The sequence below is a fragment of the Rhinoraja longicauda genome, chromosome 8, assembly GCF_053455715.1.
Source record: "Rhinoraja longicauda isolate Sanriku21f chromosome 8, sRhiLon1.1, whole genome shotgun sequence".
Classification (NCBI taxonomy): Eukaryota; Metazoa; Chordata; class Chondrichthyes; order Rajiformes; family Arhynchobatidae; genus Rhinoraja; species Rhinoraja longicauda.
In genome coordinates this window covers 22,025,944-22,048,450 of record NC_135960.1, presented here as the reverse complement: position 1 = coordinate 22,048,450, position 22,507 = coordinate 22,025,944, and the positions used below count along the sequence as shown (strand labels likewise).

Genomic DNA, 22,507 nt, shown 5'->3' with positions numbered 1-22,507 from the left:
AAGTGGAGGCCAATTCACTGGATGTTTTTAAGAGAGGGTTAGATATAGCTCTTGGGGCTAACAAAATCAAGGGATATGGGGAGAAAGCAGGAACAGGGTACTGATTTTGGATGATCAGCCATGATCATATTGAATGGCGGTGCTTGCTCGAAGGGTCGAATGGCCTACTCCTGCACCTATTTTCTATGTTTCTATAAAATCTGCCCACGCAAGAAAATGGAGGTTAAAACATCAATTCATTACTTTTCAAATAAAATTACCAAAATGTGGACCGCAATGGTAAGATCCAATTTGTCATACATATTTAATTGCTTTGCTAAAGAGAATGTCAAACTTCTGTTTGGTGTATGTAGAGTTTTTCAGACCATAATCCCAGTTCTAATGGAAGACTATATATATGGTTCTATATTGTGACTTATAGATAAACTTGCAGGTGACTCTGTTGCTTTTGCATTGCTCCTTTTGTCATTAAGTTGCTTTGGGAGGGTGTGCAACCACAGTAGTAAAATTATTGCAATGAATTCTGTAAATGTACTCAGCTGTTATTGTGCATTAGGGATGGAGTGAATCTTGATCATTGGACAGAACAGTTCTGCCTGGCGTTGAGTTTCTTGATTGTGGTATTGCAGTGCTACTGCAAACAAGTGAAGAATATCTGTCACAGCATTGCTCTTAGTCCTTATACTTTGCTATTGTAATCATTGCAATTGCCAAATTAATAGTTTTTTAGTAAAACCTTGATAATGGAATATTTGGTCACACAGTTAAAAATCAGCAGCTTGGAGTTGACTGTTACTTATGTGGTATAATTATTTGCTTCTTGATATTCTGACATCCTTTATCTCTTGATCCTATATGTTTTGTATCCTTTGGGTACATTAGAATTTGAGATGTGGAGGGGGAAAAAGCAGGATCAGTGCACTAAATCCTGGAAATGAAGGATGAATGGTCATTGAATTAGCTGAGGATGGTCAGTCAGAATATGGTTTTGATTAATTCTCTGCTATGCCCTGAGCCAAAGACCATTCAAATTTATTTCTGTAAGTCACATATGACCCGCGTCACAGACTTTTTTCTTTTAATCACCATTGAACTTTATTTGTGTGGCTTAGTGTCACTCTTAAATGCAATACTGTTTTGGTGTCTTAAGTTTTACTGTTCCCCCCCTTTTACTCAGCTCTTGATTCCATGTCTGTATCAATGAAAATGGTTCTAGTGGATCAGTAGTTGAGTATATGTAGCTTGTTATCAACAAGTTGAAGTTATATTGTTTGAAAGGAGTCTGATGTTGCCTAGGCTTGATTTATTCTGTTTTAAACCTAGTAGTCTTCCACATTGATGGATGTATGTTAATAGAAAGTTTAACTTAGGTGGGGGGAGAGTTGGTGGTTGGGGCCTAGTTCTATTTCCTTGGTGTTCAACGCTTCTGCCAGGATGTTGCGAGGTCCATTATTTTTCTTTTTGTCAGTGCACGCAACTGCATCCAACTGCTCATGAGTTCAACCAGGGAAAATGGCTTTGATACTGAGACGTATGGAGGATGCATATAGACAATGTTACGTGTTACTGCCTTATTTTCCTAAATGCTGTTTTATTTTCTTAACCTTCCCATGGTAGATATTTTATTCTCAAGTTTGTCTGGTGCTGATTTGCATTCACTTTTTCCAGTATGAGACAATTGTTTCTTGGCTTGTTGCTGATTAACAAGTTGGGGGAGAAACAGAAATGAGATTTCAAATGTAATGGTGTACACTTTTGTAGATGAAGGTACCTACTATTATAAATGGAGTTGATGTCCTATGAGCCATATGCTATTTGCTGCCCTGCATTGTAGTACTATATAATGACTGGTGAAGTCCTCTCAAGTGGCCTGCAGACTTTTCTTCAGTTTTCATATGACTGTATTATTGAGGCCTTCGCTTGATTTTAGACAGGGTGACTAGGAAAGGATTTTGATCTTCGTTAGTTATAACTCAAAAGACAATTTCTTGCAGTCGGTGTCAGTGGTCACTCCACTAATAACCTTTCTGCCTCTATATCTACTATGCCACTAGTTTATAAAAGATGCATTTGGGAATGGTGATGGAGATTCATTATTGATAAAGTTGTGTTGATGAATTGGTGGAAAAATTTGCAGAATTGATGGCAAGCTGCTTGCTGTAATTTTATCTCAATAAATAGGTTTTTTTTAATTTAGGACATTTTTTGACAAAATGTAGTGGAACTTTCCAAACTAATAATGTGTTAATAAATCAACTGCATAGTGTAAAATTAGATTTTTTTACCATTTTGGGACAGATTAGCATGATTTCCTTCTGGAATCGGCACATTTTTATGCCTGCAAATTATGAGATTTATTTACTTTGTACCACCTTGAAAATCTAAACAATTGCTCTTTTAATAATACTGTAACCTATAAGCCACAAGTCATGGTTGATTTATAAGGGGAGTATGTATAAAATGTATATCTATTGATTCAGATTTCTGGTGCATAATATTTATATTCATATGAAGATTTTAAGTGTAAACCAAGAAAATTCAAGATGTGCAATTACGCATCAGCTGAATGCAATGCAGACTAATCTGTACGCATTGAACAGAATTTATTTGAACCAAACATCGGGATAACCAAAGGCATGATTTGGTTCCCGCAATAAATTCCCTTTGCCAGACACCAATTTCAGTACACCTACTTGGAGCTGCCTGAGACTTAACTCCAAGACGAGTTAAATAGCGCTTGCCATGCCATCACTCAGGCTGTTTGCTTTTAGCTCATGTAATCGTGCCTAATTTACCTGATTTATTGCTGAAATTCTTATCAATACTTTAGCACCATATAACAATTTAAGAGTGTTTATTTGTCATATGTACCAACAACAGAACACTGAAATTCCATTTCATTGCAGCACACTGGGTAGTAAACTGGCTGCTGCATTTGTATCCTTGCTGCATTTTAGATATTCCAAAACTTTGCTGGTACCCTAATTAATTAAACCCTGATTACCCATTATCTCCAGGCATGCAAAACCTCCAATAAGTTTCAACTAAACATTGAGCGTTTTTTTAAATTCATCATTATTTTAAAATCTCTTTCTTCTGCCCTCTAAATCACTACAATCTTTACTCTGTGACATTTAAGATATCTGCTCTCTCGTTTCTTGAGAATTCCACATTACGGATTTTAACGACCTCACCGCAACTGGCCTTGTCCTTAGTTAATGATTCCAAGGTCAGAAATGTATTTTTTCGCTGCAATTTGTGCCCCTCTACACACAAAATAAAATTATGCATGCAAATCACTCAAACTTTCCAATATTTTGGATACTTTTAAAATTATTTTTCTAAACATTTGAATGTTGTGTTTTGTGTCTCGGTGACTGGTGTAGCATTTCATTTAAAATCACTACATTCCTGTGCAGTGCCTTGGGACATTTTGCTGTGCTAAAGATGCTGTACAAATAAGTTCTCAAAGTAATGGATCAGACTTTGGAAATGATAGAATGAATTAGTGCCATAAATATAAACCATCACAGCCGATATCCTTCCTTCTGTGACAGGGGTGCGGCCCGTGGGATGATTTGGGGGGAAAAAAAGTATATTCACGACCATTTATTACAGTGAGGCAGGGAACGATCCCATGCCATCTCCTGTAATCTTTTTGAACATAAAAAGAGGGGGAATTCATTGTCTTTGAAGTATTTGCAATGAGTAGCGGTTCCTCTCCTTCAGTCCGGCCGGGTGGGAGTTTGGGAGACTGGATGGGACAGACTGTCAGCAGCTTGTTGTTGAGGGGAGGGGAGGAGGGGGACGGAACGGTGGCCAGAGGCGGGGGGAGGGAAGGAGGGGACGGGCAGCGGCTCCTTTCTCTGCCTTGGCCGGCTGGGAGGGGAGGCAGAGAAGAGAGGAGAGTAGGCAGGGCCGGCTCTCTCCATTGGTGAGGCGGGTTGGAGGGCGGTGCTTGGGGCTGCCTCACGGCGGCCGCCTGCTCTCACCTGGAGCTTCTGCCCGAGTTCCAGCGGAGAGAGACGGTTTCAGCAGCCCGTCCCCTCCAGCACCCATGGCAGGCTCCACCCCGCAGATCACCCCTGCTGCTTACTACTACGCCAATGAACTGGAGTTTCTCCAGGCTTACGAGGATGTGTTGGAGGTACACATCCGCTAAAGGTAAAGGTAAATCCGCTTTAGCAGGCTTAAGCTAACGGTTTAGTTTGCCGCTATTCTCCCCTGTTTTGCCCCTTGAATGAGGCATTTTGACAACACTAGTCCTGGTTCACGTTTCCTGGTTGACATGGAGTTTGTGTGTGTTATATAAACGCTAATCCAGAGCCTGAGATTTATTTTCTATGCTCCTTGCTTGTAATGCCAGTCTGGATATTTTAATTCAATATTTTCCATACCGCACATTAACAAATCCAAACTGCGCTCGCAACTGACACACCTAAATGATATTATGAAAATCACAACTGCCCAGAAACTGATCCCTGATGTTGACAGGCTAGTTAAAGCCAAGAGATGTCAGGTGTCTGGAAGCAGCAAGTGAAAAATGAGTGACACTGTTCGATGCACTGCGACATGTAAGCAAAATGCATTACGAAATATTGTGATTCATTCATTTTCTGACTTCTATCATTACAAAAATTAGGTGCAGTTGTGTAACTTGCATTTACAATTTGTTTTGTTAGGCTTACATTTGTGTCTGCTAATGTTCGATTTCAAATGGTTTATTAATGAAAAGGGTGTTGCTCCCGAAACAATCTTAGCCAAAATAGCATTGTTTTTTCTCTCTCTCATCACAACTTTCTTGTAGCCTACGACTGTAAGTTAATACCAATCATAAAAGTAATGCTTGCTAGGCAATCTTCTTCATAAGAAACTAAATTCGTAAATTGAAACACTTTGTGGTTATAGCAGAGACAGAGACACATGAGAGCAAGTTGAAAAAACAAAGGCAACGAAAGCTGCGGGAGCACGCACGCGTGCGTTTGCGCGTGCACAACTGATCCAGCCCGCTTGAAGTCGCATTTTGCCGGTTCTGGCCCGTGACCTAAAATGAGTTTGACACCCCTGTTCTATGATAATTCGAAGTAGTCTTTTGATTACGATCAAAATAAATCTTGATTTATGACAATGAAAGAAACGCTTTATTAGAAGTTCAGCACAACAGAAATGTTAAATGGTCTGTTAGTTTGTTAGCCCTTTACTCACGGATGACAACTTTCTCTTTCTACGCCTTGGTGTTGAACCATTCTTGGAGAATAAGATTCAGCATCTACTGAGTGTACAGAATATTTAATGAATACTATGGGCGTTAGCAATTCTGTTTAGAAAAAAATTGTGATATGCTCAACCGGGAAAATATTTAAATCTTTTAACTGATACTTTGTGTTTAATGCATATGTTACAGGTGCCTCCGAGTAAATCCAAAAGGTTTAGATGAAGAAAGCAAAGACTACCTTTCCTTATATTTGCTTTTAGTTAGTTGTCCAAAAAGTGAAGTTCGAGCGAAGTTTAAATTTTCTTTATTGAATGCTAAAAGAGAAGAAACAAAAGCTATGGGTAAGTGCCTGCACATATGTTACATTGATATTTACTGGAAGGCCAGTGGCTGTTCTTGCTGCATAGTTTGAAAATGTAATTTGTTGAGTGTTCAATTATTTATTGGCATGTTTTGATTGGAATAACAATGTGTATACTGGGGTTTATACTTCCACAGGCTTGGACATTCAATATCTTTCATTTCAGGAGGTCACGGGCTCAAATACTTTTTCGAAGACTTCAGAAATTGCAATGTTAGAGCAGAGACAGTACTGCGCTGTGGAATAAGTTATATTTCATTCCTGAGCACTGTAGTCTCATCGGCCCTCAGAGATGGCTACAGAAGATCCCCTCATTATTTGAAATAGAAAACTTTTGCCAGGATTCTGGTTGACATTTAATCTTGAACATCAACAGTTGACTTTATTACTTATCCCATTGCTGTTGTTTCACTTTTGTTGCTTACAATTAAGTTGTACAAATAAATATATCAATATGTCAATTAATCTCAACCAATTTGACAACAGCTATTCAACAATCATGTTCGGCACAGACATTGTGGGCCAGAGGGCCTGTTCTTGTGCTATGCTTCTCAATTCTCTGTATTTCACAAATTATTTAGGATACTTTGTGGGAACACATTGTTAATCATCTTTCTGAATTGCTATGTCTTCTGAGCTCAGTGCAATTTTCTGAATGCTTAAAGATAACTATGAAGCTAACTGCAGTAAGTGAAATAACGTTTCAAAACAATCAGAGGTGTAATTGTTTTTTAATAAAAGCTCTCCACTTTACGTTCTTGGACTCTCTTCCCTGATCTATTTTTATGGAAGAACCTGCATTATATAAGGCTCTTTGCAACATCAGGGTATCTCAGAGATTCTCGATGGCTCTAATGCAAGGAAATATGGTAGCTATTTGATGTCTCTCAAACAATCTTTGAGACAATGATTAGATGGTTCAATTTTAATGATCTAGTTGACAAATAAATGTTGGCATGGTACATAAAACCTCAGGTTTATATGAAGGTACATAAAGAATATGGGGAATTAAGTGCAAAAGATTAGCATAATGGTTTACCCAGTCTTTCATGTGCTTCAATCATTTTAAAGACTAAGCTTAGTCAGTTTTTATCTGTAGGCGGGTATGAAACAGATGTCAGTTCACATAAAACTTGCCATTGTTCATATGGGTTTTCAAACATGTCCCTATCTAATCTAAGAACAAAGTTTGAAAGACCTAAATGAATATTACGCACTGCAAATTATCTACTTGCTTCTGAATCTTATCCAATTAGTGTGCACTTTTCAGCTCTTCTCTCAGGGTAGAGAAAATGTTCTGCATTGTTAGCATATACTTGTGTGTTAATTTCTGGCAGTCCCGGGAAATCTATTCTATAGCGAATTAATTTTGATCCAAATCTCTCAGCTAGACATGGAAAAATCTTTTCAGGGCAGGAAGCCTTCCTTTTATTTGCTGTACAATCTCTTTACTATCCTAATTTTATAAACCTCCAAAGTGGCTCAACTTTGTCTCTTCATTGGCTCAACTTTGCTTTTCATTACAGGATACGCTTGTATTATTGCCAATTGGCTTTAATTTGTGGTTCAGTTCTTCTCACTGGACTTTGCCAGTACTGCTTCCTAATATTTTGATGTCGTATTCCTGATTTGATTTCTTTAGATCCAGTCATAAGCATTATCTCATTAGAAATACAATGCCTATGTATAATTAAGCACACCTAATTTTGTTGGTTGTGTAGGAAAATAACTGCAGATGCTGGTACAAATCGAAGGTATCACAAAATGCTGGAGTAACTCAGCAGGTCAGGCAGCATCTAGGAGAGAGGGAATGGGTGAGACCCATTCGGGTCGAGACCCTTCTTCAGACAAGAAGAATTTTGTTTGTTAGTGATTTCCTGTAGGACAGTGGCTCTCCAACTCATCAGGGATGCAGCATTGGAAGTTACCAGAGACCTCTTAAGGTTGTTCTCTACATGTTCCTATTTTGTTAAATTATTTACTTTTAGCACATTTTTTGGCCTTGTTAATCATTTGTTTTCCATTCAATAAATACGCTTATATATCAATCGGTCCCAATTACTTGGTTTAGTCATTTTCTGTTCCTCAGTGAAAACTGTAGAAGATTTGGAACAACTCTTGAATTTAAGGGCCACCTGGCTCCTTGAGTAAAATCATGAGAGATTATTGATCCATTTTCTGAACAATCTATGGATTGTTATCGCGATTTAAAGCCAATCTTTTGCTGGTACATTATCAACAACTGCAGGACATGGAAACTAAGCTGCACTACATTACATACATTGATTATATGATGTACAATTGTGGGGTTGATTTGTTTGTCCCAGCCCATGTCTGCGTCTTAAGATTCGAGTTTCAAATCAAACTGAACATTGTTTATTCTTAATGTGAAATGATCTTGTATTAGGGTCATTCTTAAGTAAACTGAAACTTTACTTGTTAGTTCTTCCTCATTGCAGAATATTAAATCTAAAATAACGTGCTCCAAAATTTGTTATAGAGTGATACAGCTTGGAAACAAGCCCTTCTCCCCAACTTGCCTACACTGACCAATGTGTCCCATCTACACTGGTCACACCTGCCTGCTTTTGGCCCAAATTCCTCTAAACCATGTAACTGTAGAATTGTTTCTAAATGTTGCAATAGTCCCTGTCTGAACTACCCCTTCTGGCAGCTCGCTCCATATACCCACTACATATAACATATAACAACTACAGCATGGAAACAGGCCTGTCCGGCCCTACCAGTCCACACCGACCATTCTCCCTGACCTAGTCTCATCTACCTGCACTCAGACCATAACCCTCCAATCCCCTCCTATCCATATACCTATCCAATTTACTCTTAAATAATAAAATCGAGCCAGCCTCCACCACTTCCACTGGAAGCCCATTCCATACAGCCTTTTGTGTGGAAAAAGTTATCCCTCAAATCTATCAAATCTTTCCCCTTCACCTCACTTCTGGTCCTCGATTTCCCCAACTCTGGGCATGAAACTCTGTGCATTTACCCGATCTATTCCTCTCATGATTTTATACACCTCTAAGATCACCTCTCATCCTCTTGTGCTGCAAGGAATAAGAATGCCAGCCTGCTCAACCTCTGACCAAACACCCGATTACCATTATATTATCGCTCTTAAATGTAACTCTAGTTATTTGATTTAAAGCATGCCCTACTTTTCACTTGTGTTTGAAAATCCATGGCAAAAGTGTGAAAACGCACGCCTCCAGATTCAGGGACACAGTGTCTTCCCAGCTGTTTTCAGGCAACTGAATTATCCTACCACAACCAGAGAGCAGTCCTGAACTACAATCCATCTCATTTGTGAACTTCGGACTATCTTTGATCGGACTTTACTGGCTTTATCTTGTACTAAACGTTATTCTCTTATCATGTACACTGTGAATGGCTCAATTGTAAACATGTATTGTTTTTCCGCTGACTGGTGTGCACGCAACAAAAGCTTTTCGCTGTACTCTGTACATGTGACAATAAACTAAATGAGCTAGCATTTCCTGCCTCTGCTGTTTCTACTTCATGAATTTAAGATGAGCTTTCGCTCTGCACTGTTTCTCACATCCTTTATTTTCAGAGCTACCTTTTTCCCAGTTTGCATAATTATTTTAAATATCAACTATCCTGCCCTATTTAATTCCAAACTCTGCTCACCTTACTACCAAGTCTGAAGAATAACCATTAAATGAATCCATTTATTTCTATTTGTCCCACTGATTTGACAATATTGTTATGACATCTGTGCTTTCAGATAAGTTGTCTTTTTTACCATTTTTCTTATTCTGTATTGGCGAAATCAAAGAGGACTCTGTAGTTTGTGTGCCCTCTGCTTTCTTGACAGTTTCTTAATTTCAACTTCTTTCAACTTTTTTTCTGTCAACCTTCTGGATTTTTGCCTTGCCCGAGCTTTCTTTCTTTCTACCAGTTAAGATAAAGTCTTAATTACAACTCTAGTTATTATGTTCACAAGGCATTGGTACCAGATTAATTCAATTGACGACTATCCCTACGGAATCGCTCCTACTTTTCAGCGCACTGGGACCAATGTTGCATGAACTTAAATGCACTTTTCTCAAGCGAACCTTAGAGCTTTAAATTCAGAAAATTATGTAACGCTCAGCAGGTCCAGCAACATCTGTGGAGAGTGATACAGAGTAAAAATATTTGGTTGAATAGCCTTTATCAGAGCTCTGCCACAGTTGGTGCCTGACCTACTGAGTTCAGCATTTACATTGATTTGATTTTCAATTGAATTCTGAGATCTTATTGAATCTATGCCACTTTGCTTATAGCTCAGAAAATGGACTAACCCAGAAATTGTCCCTCTCTGGCCTTTTTCATTTAGACCTCAATTACTTGTATAACAAAAACCTCTTCCTAGTCCTTTTAGGTTTTTGAGTCCCAATTGGGAATCGGTGTGGGCAAGTTGAGCAGAGGAGCCTGTTTCCATGTTGTGTGACACTGACCCACAAATCGTACATGTGCACTTTGTTGGCTGGTCACATCATATAAATAAATTGCACAGTATTCACTATTAAATTGCCCCTCTTGCAGAAGGTTATAGACAAACGAGGCAACAGAATTTATGTGTTTTGACTATCATTGGCCAAATCAAAGAGGACTATGTCTTACTCCTCAGTCCACACATTCTTCTGTGACTGCAAAGCATATTAAATAGTTCGTGACTACATGCAACAAGAGCCAGACATATTCACGTCACAAAACTACCAGGTGATGAATATCTCCAACAAGAGAAAGTTTACCTGGACGTTCAATGATAACCTCCCATCATTGACATGCTATGGATCTCGATTGGCCAAGATTTCAATTACATTCTGTGCCTTCATGGGATCTTATGATGACTGATTTGCCTCCTGACAAATCCCTTTCCCTTCCCCATCCCCAACATTTCCAATTTCCATTGCTTTGAACCACTGCAAACCTTCTGTAAAGGCATACCCACATAATTTTCTATCTCCCAGACTGTTAACAATCTCCATCACCTCTGGCGATCTCCCCCCCCACAGCATCCAACCTTGTAGTTCTCCAGTCCTGGCCTGCTTCTATCTCCTTCCCAGGACTGCCCTGGCAGACCCATTGTTTCTGCCTACTCCTGCCCCACAGAACTCCTCTCCAAATACCTTGATTCCATCCTGTTCTTCGTTGTCCTGTCCCTTCCGACTGACATCCAAGGCACCTCTCACACCATTCAACTCTTTGATAAATTTCAGTTTCTAGGCCCCCATTCCTCATCCTTGCCCTACTTGCAAATGTACTGTTCCCTATTCTGTCCCCTATTCTTATTTTATCCATCTCTGCATTGCTCCCAAGATGCTTTCCATTCTGGGATATCAAAGATGTCCTCTTTCTTTAGCAAATGTGGTTTCCCACCTGCTGTCATAGATGAATCCCTCATGTGTCCCATAATTCTGCTCTTGCTTTCCCCCTCCGATAGGACAAGGATAGGAGCCCCCATAATCCTTACCTTTAATCCCACCAGCCTCTGTATTCAACACATCATTCTCATATAATTCCCCAAGCCCCCTCTCTCCCCCGAAGCTGTATCCACATTACTCGCCAGGCTTTGTCCAGCTTTGCTCTCCGCCTGCCCTCTCCCCCACCACCGGCCAAATGTCAGTGACAGCAAGATCCCAAAAAATTAATAAATCCATTATGAATTGGTTGGCATTTTAGTTTGCTATCAAGCCCATGTGGCAACTGGTCTTCTCCTGAGCAGACTTGTGTTCAGTGCAATTTAGAAGAATGAGATGGGATGACTGAAACATTCAAGATCCTGAGCAGTTCTCAATAAGTTAGATGCTTTTTGTAAGAGATTATCTTTTTAAAAATAAAGGGTCATTTATTTAGGACAGAGAAGACATAATATTTTGTGAGAGCTGCCAGTCTTTGGAACCCTCTTGCTTAAAGGGAGGTTGAAATAGAGTGTGTGAAATTTTTTTTAAGACAAAGACAGCGCTGCTGTAAGCCTGCAGATGGAGTAAATATGCAAGCCGTATACAAGAGTAACCCGGCAAGCCGCGGCTAGGACACCAGCAGGCCCGGCTCGCCAGCCATGGCAGAGGACCTGCCTGCTGCCTTCGGAGGATCAATCTGGATGGTCAGGCTAACCCACACGGGCACAGGGCCTGTGCCATGGACCGGGGCCCAGATTGCTTGCTGCAGACCAGGAACCCGCCTGGAAGGCCCAGATTATTGGCCACGGACCAGGAACTCCGGAAGGCCCAGATTGTTTGCCATGAACCAAGAACTCGCCTGGAAGGCACGGCCCACCCACCCATAGTGAAAGGAGTTTGACAGAGGGTCGGTAAGCAAACCAGTGGTGGGAGGGAGTGCACTGCCTTGACGATGGAGGAGACCGCTGCAGGCCCTGCGACAGCCTGTGGCTCGCTGTTACAAGAGGCCAAGGGCGTGGCCAAGAACCCTGCACTTACAACTGGGACTTGAAAATGGTGCCAAATCTTGCGACTCTGTGTATAGACTTGGTGTACAACAGCCTCACATTTGTGCAGGAAAGAACTGCAGATGCTGGTTTAAAGCGAAGATAGACACAATGCTAGAGTAACTCAGCGGGACAGGCAGCATCTCTAGAGAGAAGGAATGGAATCAGTCTGAAGAAGGGTGTCGCTTGTGGCAAAAAGTCACCCATTCTTTTTCTCCACTGATGCTGCCTGTCCCGCTGAGTTACTCCAGCATTTTGTGTCGAACTGCCAGACACTTGTTTTGTTTCTGAGATGCTTATCGAAGATGTATTAAGTGCTTATGTATAGTGATACTTGTACAGAAGTGTATACAAAAATGAATTTCACAGCACCTCAGTACATGTGATAAATAAAGTATCATTGTAACCACAAGCGAGGAGCTGAAAAGTTGTGTTTAGTTGTGCATGCCTCCATTTCCACCAATGTCCACTGTTGCTGCAGGTAGCATTGCAAGTAAAAGCTGCCCGCAGGCAGAGCTAAAATGGCAGTTTCGGACTGGGTGTCATATGCAATGTTCCATGGCTTTCCATGTCACTCAGCAGTCCATTAATCCCAACAATTTACTGAGACTGTGTGACTCTTATGCTTGGGAATTGGCAATAGCTCTGAAGAGCACCATTCTCTTTACTTTCTCGTGCTGAGGTGTTCAGGCCTACATGTCTGCCGCTATACCAGTACCCTTGTTTGTCTGTCAACCAACTAGCCTGCTACTCAAGGCTATCAAAGTGATGCAGCCCACTGACATGCCTTCTGGGCTTAAAACTGCTGGAAAACATCATGCAATGCACCTGCAGTCTTCCCTGTTAAAAGTTAATGATCTTCCACAGGTTTAACTCTTTTAATATTGTTAATTATTCTTTTAAATTTATTTGAACGATTTTTAGATGCCTTTAACTATCAAAAACATTAAAAACTGTTCCAAAGGTTTTGGATTGCAGCAAGTGTCAATGGCATCAAGATGTTTTGGTTGTGGGGCTTCATGATCCAATGCCTAAGGTCTACTTTTAATAAGGAAAGCACTTTATCTCTTAGGTCACATTTTGTAAATGGAAGTTCAGCTTGACTGGCCTTTGATATCTGGAATGTGTTAGTGGAGGCAGGCACTGTCGGTGGTACGATCAGGCAGCTGGTTGGATCCAGGACTATCTTGCATAATGGATAAGCGATCGATTCTGGTTTAGTGTTTACTCACGCTAGGACACATGCAAAGAGTTTTTACATACGATATCCAACCTCAGATCAAGAGATCAAAATCGTTAACAAAGACATGCAGTGTTCATTGTTTTTGAGCATTAATGTTAAGACCAATAAATATTGCATTGTTGCAATCTTTTCTGGAGAGCTATAATCGGTATTATGGAGTTGTAGACTCTCACAGTGCGGAAACTGACCTTTCGGTCCAACTTGTCTATGGCGACCAAAATGCCCCATCCAGGCTAGTATCCATTTGTCACGTTTTGCCCATCTCCCTCTAAACCTTTCCTATCCATGTGCCTATCCAGACGTCTTTTAAATGCTGTTGGTGTAACTTTCTCAACTACGTCCTCTGGCAGCTGTTCCATACGCCCACCACATACTGTTTGGAAAATGTTGCCTCCCAATTTCCTATTAAATCTTCCCCCCCTCATCTTTAAATCTTTTCTGTTCATTTCTTGATTTTTCCTACTTACTGTGAAGGGCCTGCCCTAGTTTCACTTCTCAAAATGCAGCACATCATACTTACCTGCATTAAACTGCATTTGCCATGCATTTACTTGCTATCTTAACTGTCAACGGTACCACCTATTTTAGTGTCATCATTAAACTTGCTAATCATGCCATCTATATTCTCATCCAAACCATTGATATCGATGGTAAACAACAATGGACTCTGCACTGACTCCCGAGGCCTCCAGTCTGAAAAAGAGCCTTCCACCACCTCCCTCTGCTTCCTCCCATGAAGCTAATTCTGTACCTAGTTAATTAGCTCTCTCCAGACCCCGTGCAATCTAAATTTCCGGAGCAGCCTATAATTTGGAACCTTATCAAAGGCCTTGCGGAAATCCATGTGGGCAACGTCAGTGGCCCTACCCTCCTTAATCTTCTTGTTACTTCTTCAAAAGACTTAAACTCATGAGCTATGATCTCCCACGCACAATAGCATGTTAACTATTCCTATTCAAACCCTGTCTTTCCAAACACATGTATCTTATCTTATCCTTCAGAATCCAGTAACTTTCCAACCATAGATGGTAGGCTTACTGGTCTATAGTTCCCAAGTTTTTAAAGATAGTCATATAGTGCAAGTTGGGGGATAGAGCCTGTTTCAGCTGACTCCAAAAGCTGGGAACTATAGACAGCCTATCATCTATGGTTGGAAAGTTACTGGAGTGAATTCTGATGGATTTGATCACAATCATACTATATTGGCCAAGTATGTTTTGCAACATATGAGGAATTTAATTTGTCATAGAGTCATAACAATAAAAAAGCAACAGGGCACACAAAATAAATTTTAACATGAACATCCACAGTGACTCCTCCGCATTCCCCACTGTGATGGAAGGCGAACAAAAAGTTCAATCTCTCCCTTCTTTGTCCTCCAGCGGTCGGGGGCCTCTAACCTTCCGTTGAAGGGGCAATCTTACTCCCGTAGCCGGCGGCAGGCCTTCCTCGTCAGGGCGATCAAGCTCCTGCATCGGGGGGGGGGGGGGGGGGGGGGGGGGGGTGCATCTCAGCTCTCCCATGCCGGGCGATCTACTCCGGGTCGGGGCTTGTCGAACTTCATGCGGCTTGGAGCTCCCAACTTCGGTCTCAACCCGAGACTGCGAGCTCCTTGATGTTAAAGTCCGCAGGCTGCGGTTGGAGCATCGATCCAGGCAAGGAATCGCACGCTCAGATGGCAAGTCCACGCCACGCGGGGGTTCAAAGTCAGTCCCAGGCAAGGCCGCTAAGTCCATGATGTTAGGCCGCAGAGCGACCGGAGATACGATCCGGAAAACAATTGCATCTCCGGCGTGGGAAGAGATTGAAAAAAAGTTTCCTCCCACCTCCCACATAAAACAAACCAGAGAACATTAACACAGACTTTTAAAACTCACCAAAAATAACAGAAAAGGACAGACAGATATCTATGCATTTGGAAAGATGGGGCCTGATTAGATAGGAAAATAACTGCAGATGCTGGTACAAATCAAAGGTATTTATTCACAAAATGCTGGAGTAACTCAGCAGGTCAGGCAGCATCTCAGGAGAGAAGGAATGGGTGACGTTTCGGGTCGAGACCCTTCAGACTCATTTTTAGTGATTAGCCTGATTAGTGATAGTCAGCATGGTTCTGTGCGTGGAAGATCTCTTCAATTTGAGTGGAACAACATTAGCCACAATCCAGTCCTCCAGAACCTCACATTTGTCTCCATCTCAGCTAGAATCCTGCTAATTCTACAGACTACAAAGAGTGGACATTAAAGTAATCTGTTTAAGAATTAAACATTTTTTATTAAACAAAGTGCAGAAGGACTATTCATAAAAAGATTGAATATGAAATGAAATTATTTGGATGCAAAAAAGACATTTCTTCTTCATTAATTACGTAAGAAATAGGTTTTACCAGAAATATCGAACATTGAACACTTTGCAGAATGGATTTCCAATGTAATTGCTATATAAATGTTCTGTTTTGGGTTTTTTTAACCTTTTTTCTTTTAATGTATTTATAATAGAAAGTCAAAGGGCGTATCGATTTGTCCAAGGCAAGGACTGGGGTTTCAAAAAATTTATCCGTAGAGACTTTCTTCTAGATGAGGCAAACGGTCTTCTTCCAGATGATAAACTTACGCTGTTTTGTGAAGTAGGTGAATGTTTTAAATTACAAATGCTTAAGTAACTGCATTTTAATGTAAAATATTGCCATATAAGTTTGCTTTATTTGATGAATCATTCACTGCCAATTTTCTTGACCATTGTTAAGAAATGCAAGCCTTGAACTGGATCAGTTTTATTTTTCATTTAGTACACACTCACGAGGCATAAATGGGAGTTCTCACAATCACTTCTAGCAAATGGTAATACAATAAAACACTGCTTCACTATACTATTGTTTGGAAATTCTAATGGTTTAGCATCTGGCCCATCATATTCTTTTTTTTCTGCATTCCCCTTAAGCACAGCAGGCCCAGTTTTCCTTGCTCCCTTTAAACATACCGGGGCTCTGTTCTCTCATATTTTCTGAACTTGTTGTTCATTGGAAAATCTACTATACAGCTGTGTAAAATCTTAAAGGAATAAATATTGGTATTTATTTTACAATATCTCTAATCATTGCTCAGCTCATTTATTTTTTATGGTTTTCACTTATTCTCCTTTTATGTTCCTATTTTACTTGCCACACACCAGTGCTTCAATTCTAGAAATCAATTTTAAAATACATTATTTAAAATTGGACTTCCCATTTTAGTTTGCATAATTGCAAACAATTTTAACCCCAATTGAATGTGCTAGTTCTAGAATTGTTGTTTCATGCAATCCATGGTTCTTAGTTTTAGACAAAAATCAACCAATGTTTTTGGGTGGCACTCATTAAAAGAAACTGATATTGGATTCCCAAACTTGTAATGATTTGCGTGACTCTTCTGAATAATCACTTTCTTCCTCTTACACAAATTCTAGATTTGAGTTTAAGACTGGTTTGTTTTTCGTGTTACACTCATGTGCGCACAAATTTCTTTGTACTTAATTTGTATTGCCAAGCATCCTTCAGGAAATATTTAACAATATTTTGTCAATAACGTGCTTTTATAACAGCTAGTTTTATACATAATTGTGATGCTGCATATTTACATCACCTGACATGGTGGGATTATAACACATCAATAAGGAAATGTAAATTTATTTGAACATTGTCATGAGTTTTGAACTTTTGTTGTATGACGGTTGGAAAAATAGTACAGTTGTAAATCTGTGGAAAATTCTCTGCCTCAGAAGGCAGTGGAGGCCAATTCTCTGGATGCTTTCAAGATAGAGCTCTTAAAGATAGTGGAGTCAGGGGGTATGGGGAGATGGCAGGAACGGGGTACTGATTGTGAATGATCAGCCATGATCACATTGAATGGCGGTGCTACTCCTGCACCTATTATATATTGTCTATTATTGGGTTTGAAATTGTTTTTTCTATTTCTGCTCTGATTCAGGTGAGTGTAGTTCAAGACTCTGTGAATATATCCGGCCAATCAAATATGAATACGTTAAAGGTTCCAGAATGTCGACTGGCAGATGATTTGGGAAATCTATTGGAAAGTTCTAGATTCACAGATTGCTCCCTTTATGTAGGAGGTCAAGAATTCAAAGCTCACAAATCAATTTTAGCAGGTATGTCAGCTTGGATTTAGTTACATGCATCTCATTCGCAAAAAAAATCCCATGATTTTTATCTAGCCCTTTCTTTCCTATTTGACAGCTCGTTCTCCTGTTTTTAATGCTATGTTTGAACATGAAATGGAAGAAAGCAAGAAGGTAAGATTGTTTGGTACTTGTTTGTTATAAGTTAAAACAAAGTCTTGGTAGAAAACCAGTTACACGGTCAATTTTAGTTCTTTTGGCTTTGCTGTGACTTACATGAGCAGTTTGTCTTTGTTATTTTTAATAGTATTATTTCATAAATATAATTAAATTACCAAAACAAATTACATTGACGTGCAGTTGGTAAATTGATAGAATATTAGAGGTCATCTGGAAATCTGTTTATCTACACTAATTTTTATTGGATTTTCTTTTTTTCCAACTTTTCCCAACAGAATAGAGTAGAAATTAATGACGTAGATCCAGAAGTTTTTAAGGAAATGATGAGATTTATCTACACAGGAAAGGCACCAAACCTCGATAAAATGGCTGACAACCTGTTGGCAGCTGCAGACAAAGTAAGTAATGATAGGGTATCCAGAAAGGAATACTAAGTGATATGTGCACCTTAGCTCATCTAGATACCGTAAAGCTCTTTGCTTGTGAAGCTGGCTAATAAACATCACAAAAAAATATTCAGTTCTTTTGGAAAAGAGAAATTGCTTGCAGAAACAATGGGTATTTTGATTGAGGATTAAATCTTCCGTTGGTAAATTGCATTTCTAGTTGCCAGTTACCAACTTTATCAAATAATAGATTGTCTCTATCTCCTTACAGTATGCACTAGATCGGCTAAAGGTCATGTGTGAAGAAACTTTGTGTAGTAACCTCTCAGTTGAAAATGTTGCAGAAATTCTCATTCTTGCAGATTTGCACAGTGCAGAGCAACTGAAAGCACAAGCAATAGACTTCATTAACAGGCAAGTATATTTGCATTCTGCCATGTGATTGGTATCTGGACTGCTAAATGTTTATTTTGAATTTCTGATGTTTATTCTTTCTCTTACTATTTTAGGTGCAGTGTTCTCCGACAACTAGGGTGTAAGGATGGGAAAAATTGGAGTAATAAGTAAGTAATATCACAGAATATTTAATTTTGAGTTATCACTGGAGACATTCTGTACACATCTACTATCCAAACCTTTCATTATCCAGTAGGTTTCAATGAGATCTACCCTCATCCTTCTAAATCCAGCGACTAGAGTACCAAAACCATCAAAAGCTCCTCATATGTTAACCCATTCAGCCATGATCACAATGAATGGCAGTGCTGGCTCAAAGGGCCAAATGGCCTCCTCCTGCACCTATTTTCTATGTTTCTATGTTTTTTTGCACTTGTCTATAACAGCATAGTAACTGTTTTTGTTTTGGACCGTTCCATTCTTTTATTATTTAAAATGGAATGACACCTACAAAGTAGGCAAGATAATCATTCCACAAAAGGCTTTCCAGAGAGCGAAAAGAAACTCTCAGATTGCCATCTTTCAGATTGGAAATTGTTTTAGGAACAATTTTGTGAATTGCTGTGAAGAAAATTTTGACGGCCCTTTATCCATTTTACACATTGCTATTCTGATTGTTTATGTACTTGGTGATCAGCATTTTAGTTACTTCTCTCAAATCTCACATGTCTTGTAATGTAATATCAGAAAATTGTTATTAATGAAACTAGATGAGTCATTTAATAGTCGATAAATGTCTCTTGAATTCAAAGGCATTCTTAGAAAATATGTTTTGTAACCTTTAAAAGTTACAGATTATTAAAAATACCTTGATCTATATTGTAAAACATCACTTTTTAAACCATATTCCATTTTCTGACAGTATAAGCAAATGTAAAGGCCTAAATAGTGTCAAGTTTGGATAAATATGACTGCATAAGTTTATTCATTATGCTTTTTTTATTCAGCAAATGCAAGGTTGAGCTTCAATTAGAGTAGAGGGAAGATTAGCCTTTAGATGTCAAAAGGTGGAATACAAGAGTGCACAAAATGGCCAAGTGTCTGGTGCAACAAAGGGTGAGGGAATAAAATGGAGGGCGAGTAAAAGGGGATGACGTTAAAGCAAAGGAAGAGAATCTTCCCTGTCAACAGCAACCTGGATCAGTAGAGTGGAAACCTGATTTAATCCTCAGAGCAGTTAAATATGCAATATCTCTTTAAACAATAAACTTGATTGTCTAAAATGAATTGCTCAATAAATTTATTATTCTCTTAAATCTTTAAACAGCACGTATTGACACTTGTATACTAATTATTTACAAATATTATTGATGCTGATTTTCTGATAGGTTTTACCACTTTTACTCACTTGCAGCCATGCCACTGATGTAATGGAGACAGAAGGCTGGAAATCGATGATCCACTCCCACCCTCATTTAGTTGCAGAGGCCTTCCGAGCACTGGCAACTGCACAGTGCCCACCCTTTGGTATTCCACGCAAACGATTAAAACAGTCATAATTGTGCTAGAGGACATTAGGTACTGATCTCGCTACTGACTTTGTGTAGAGGTATTTCTACCTTGCACCCATACAGGATGACGTCCTCGTCACTTACATACACAGGACACAACCTGAACTTTAACCGTCTTTTAATTGCTCTGCTGAAGGATGTGTTCCAGTATGGTCTTCGGCTTTAAATTAGTTTACATGCTTTTCTCTCAGCCACTTAAACAGCCTTAAATGATTTTCATCCTGGTTCAGTTTAAATATTTTTTATGTTTCTTTTTTTTTAAATTAATGTGTGCCTTGTCAAAAGACTAGGCTATGCAGAATTGCATCAGCAACCAAAATGCAGAGCCATCTATTGAATAGTTGGGAAAGGCAAACATAGCCTTTAACACTTTTCTAAATGTTTGCCCTTCCATACAAAAATATACTTAATGATTGATTTCCCTGGGAGTTTACCTATTAACCCTGTGATTATCCAGAGATTGAAGCAGTTAGCTTTCAGCAGTCATCATTCAATATTATGTTTGAATTGTGGATTTCCTCTTTGCGTATTTGCATTATGGATACTGTTGAAATTCTGCATGACAGCCTGAAAGGGATGTACCATTCAATAGCACATGTCCTTAATGGGCCAGTGGTATATGAAGTACCTGGTTGGTTTGTGAACCGCCATTTTCTTTTTCAGTGTTTGTAAACTTTGTTTACAGTTTGGAATTTCTACTGTATAGATTTTTTTTGAGGATTAAATTCACAATTTTGGCAGAAATGTTAAAGACCTTTGTTACAATTGTGTGAAAATGGTTTGTAATGTTCAGCAACCTTTTAGAACTCGAGATTGCAACATAACTAAAGTAAAAGCATTATAATTTTGTGATACTGATGTACCCAAAATATTGGAATGATTTGATTAAATATATTTAAACTTGAATAATGAAAGAGCATTTCTGAAAACTATCCCTTTGAAACTCCTAATAACAATGTTAAGACACTGAAGATCACTTGATCAAATTAGTTTCCCAGAGTATGTTTACGATGTTTCTATCCCTTTAGCAAGGAATTTCATATACCAATTTTTTTGTTCTACCCATTTTTTTCCTGAGGTGCAGATTCTTTGGGATCTAGATCCACGGGCGCCGGCCGCCCGCGCCCACAGTATCTTCCCCCCCAAATGGCTGTTGTTCGAGCGCGAATGTCATTTGGCTATTTAACCACCTGGGATATTGCTATGCTCTTCCAAGATCCTCACATATAACTCCAATTGCATTGTTGGATCGCGATCAGAAATGAGAACTCTAATGTCCCATTTTACCTAAGTGGGTTCATCGTCCACTAAAGTGGTTCTGCAGCTACTTCGGCTTAGTCTCTAGCTCAGCACAGCTTAGTATTTGAAACAGATCTTCCTGGTGCATGTGGCTCAATTACTCACTGGATAAACGTACTGAGTCACTCAGAGGAGAATTCCTTTTTTTTAAATGAACAGGTATTGTTATCAAGTCATTTGTCTGAGACACTGCTAAGGTAACACTGTAAATTTGTAGAAACTCCACATTTCAGGACAATGATTTTGCAATGCCTCAAATTGACGTTACATGGCAATTGATTTGCTTATGTTTTGCTATTTTATTTATTATGCATCAATATATTTCATAACTTGTGTTAGGTTAAAGAAACTTTGTAAAACTTTATAAATGCAATTGAATGCACTAATTTGTATCAGCGTTCATTCTGTAGGCTATTGTTTTGTGAAAATCAATTTTTGTTAGAGAAGAGTGCTCAAATATTTTTAAAAATTGGAAGTTAAAGAAGCCAATGGGTTTAAGTTGTCAATGTATCTGTTTACTGTCATATCACAAATTCAAAGTATGGTTGCATGAACTACACGCCATTAAAATTTGAATAAAACAAATCTTTAAAATGAGTTTTGAACTACTTGTACTGAAGAGTTTGAATATGAATAATTTGTTACAACTTTAACATTTATTATTTATTCATGAATTGATCATTTCAACTAGGGAATATCACGTTCAATGCTCTTGTTTCATATATTTTCATTCACAGCTATTTAACAATGTTCAAATCCCATCAGTTGGTAAGATAAGAATGTGGATTTTCTATTGGTAGGCAATGATGCTGCACTGTCTGACCACTCTTGTCCACTTTGACTTCCTCAGATTCCAATTTCTTATTCCAAGTCCAAATAAATACACTTAATCTGTGTGGAGTTTATCATTGTGACCAACTATGCTACTACTTCCACAATGCCCTCAAATTCCTTTGGACTGTTTCTTACACCTCTTTCCTCTTTCTGGATCTATCTTCATCTCGGGAAACAAGCTATCCACTAATATTTAGTATAAATAGATTGACGCCTACAGCACCTAGATACACCTCCCATTCCTTGTAAGGATGTCTTTCCTTTCAGTTTTTCTGTGTCCACACCTATTCTCAAGATGAGACTTTCCATTGCAGGACATCTGAAACATCCTATTTTTTTCCCCCAAAAAGGTGATTTCCCTTCAACTGTCGTTGATGGAGCCCTCGTGTCGTTTCCATTTCCCACATTTTTGCCCTGGCCCTGACGCCCCA

General features: G+C 39.1%; 1 protein-coding gene and 1 long non-coding RNA gene across 4 annotated transcripts in view; one reads left to right on the top strand and one right to left on the bottom strand.

Moving 5' to 3' along the window:
- Nucleotides 1–20,005, bottom strand: part of LOC144595765 (uncharacterized) — a 38,550-nt gene extending 18,545 nt beyond the window's left edge. Inside the window, exon 1 of the long non-coding RNA XR_013547534.1 lies at nucleotides 19,781–20,005. This is a non-coding gene — a long non-coding RNA (uncharacterized LOC144595765). The remainder of the gene's footprint in view (nucleotides 1–19,780) is intronic.
- spopla (speckle type BTB/POZ protein like a) overlaps nucleotides 1–21,800 on the top strand; it is a 96,994-nt gene extending 75,194 nt beyond the window's left edge. For all 3 annotated transcript variants that reach the window (XM_078403386.1, XM_078403387.1, XM_078403385.1), the window contains 8 exons: nucleotides 5,405–5,556; nucleotides 15,796–15,923; nucleotides 17,263–17,440; nucleotides 17,529–17,584; nucleotides 17,866–17,988; nucleotides 18,248–18,390; nucleotides 18,486–18,539; nucleotides 19,787–21,800. In XM_078403386.1, the coding sequence (XP_078259512.1) occupies nucleotides 5,405–5,556; nucleotides 15,796–15,923; nucleotides 17,263–17,440; nucleotides 17,529–17,584; nucleotides 17,866–17,988; nucleotides 18,248–18,390; nucleotides 18,486–18,539; nucleotides 19,787–19,931 (979 nt within the window). In that variant the 3' untranslated portion in view covers nucleotides 19,932–21,800. The remainder of the gene's footprint in view (nucleotides 1–5,404; nucleotides 5,557–15,795; nucleotides 15,924–17,262; nucleotides 17,441–17,528; nucleotides 17,585–17,865; nucleotides 17,989–18,247; nucleotides 18,391–18,485; nucleotides 18,540–19,786) is intronic.
- The last annotated feature ends 707 nt before the right edge of the window (nucleotides 21,801–22,507 follow it).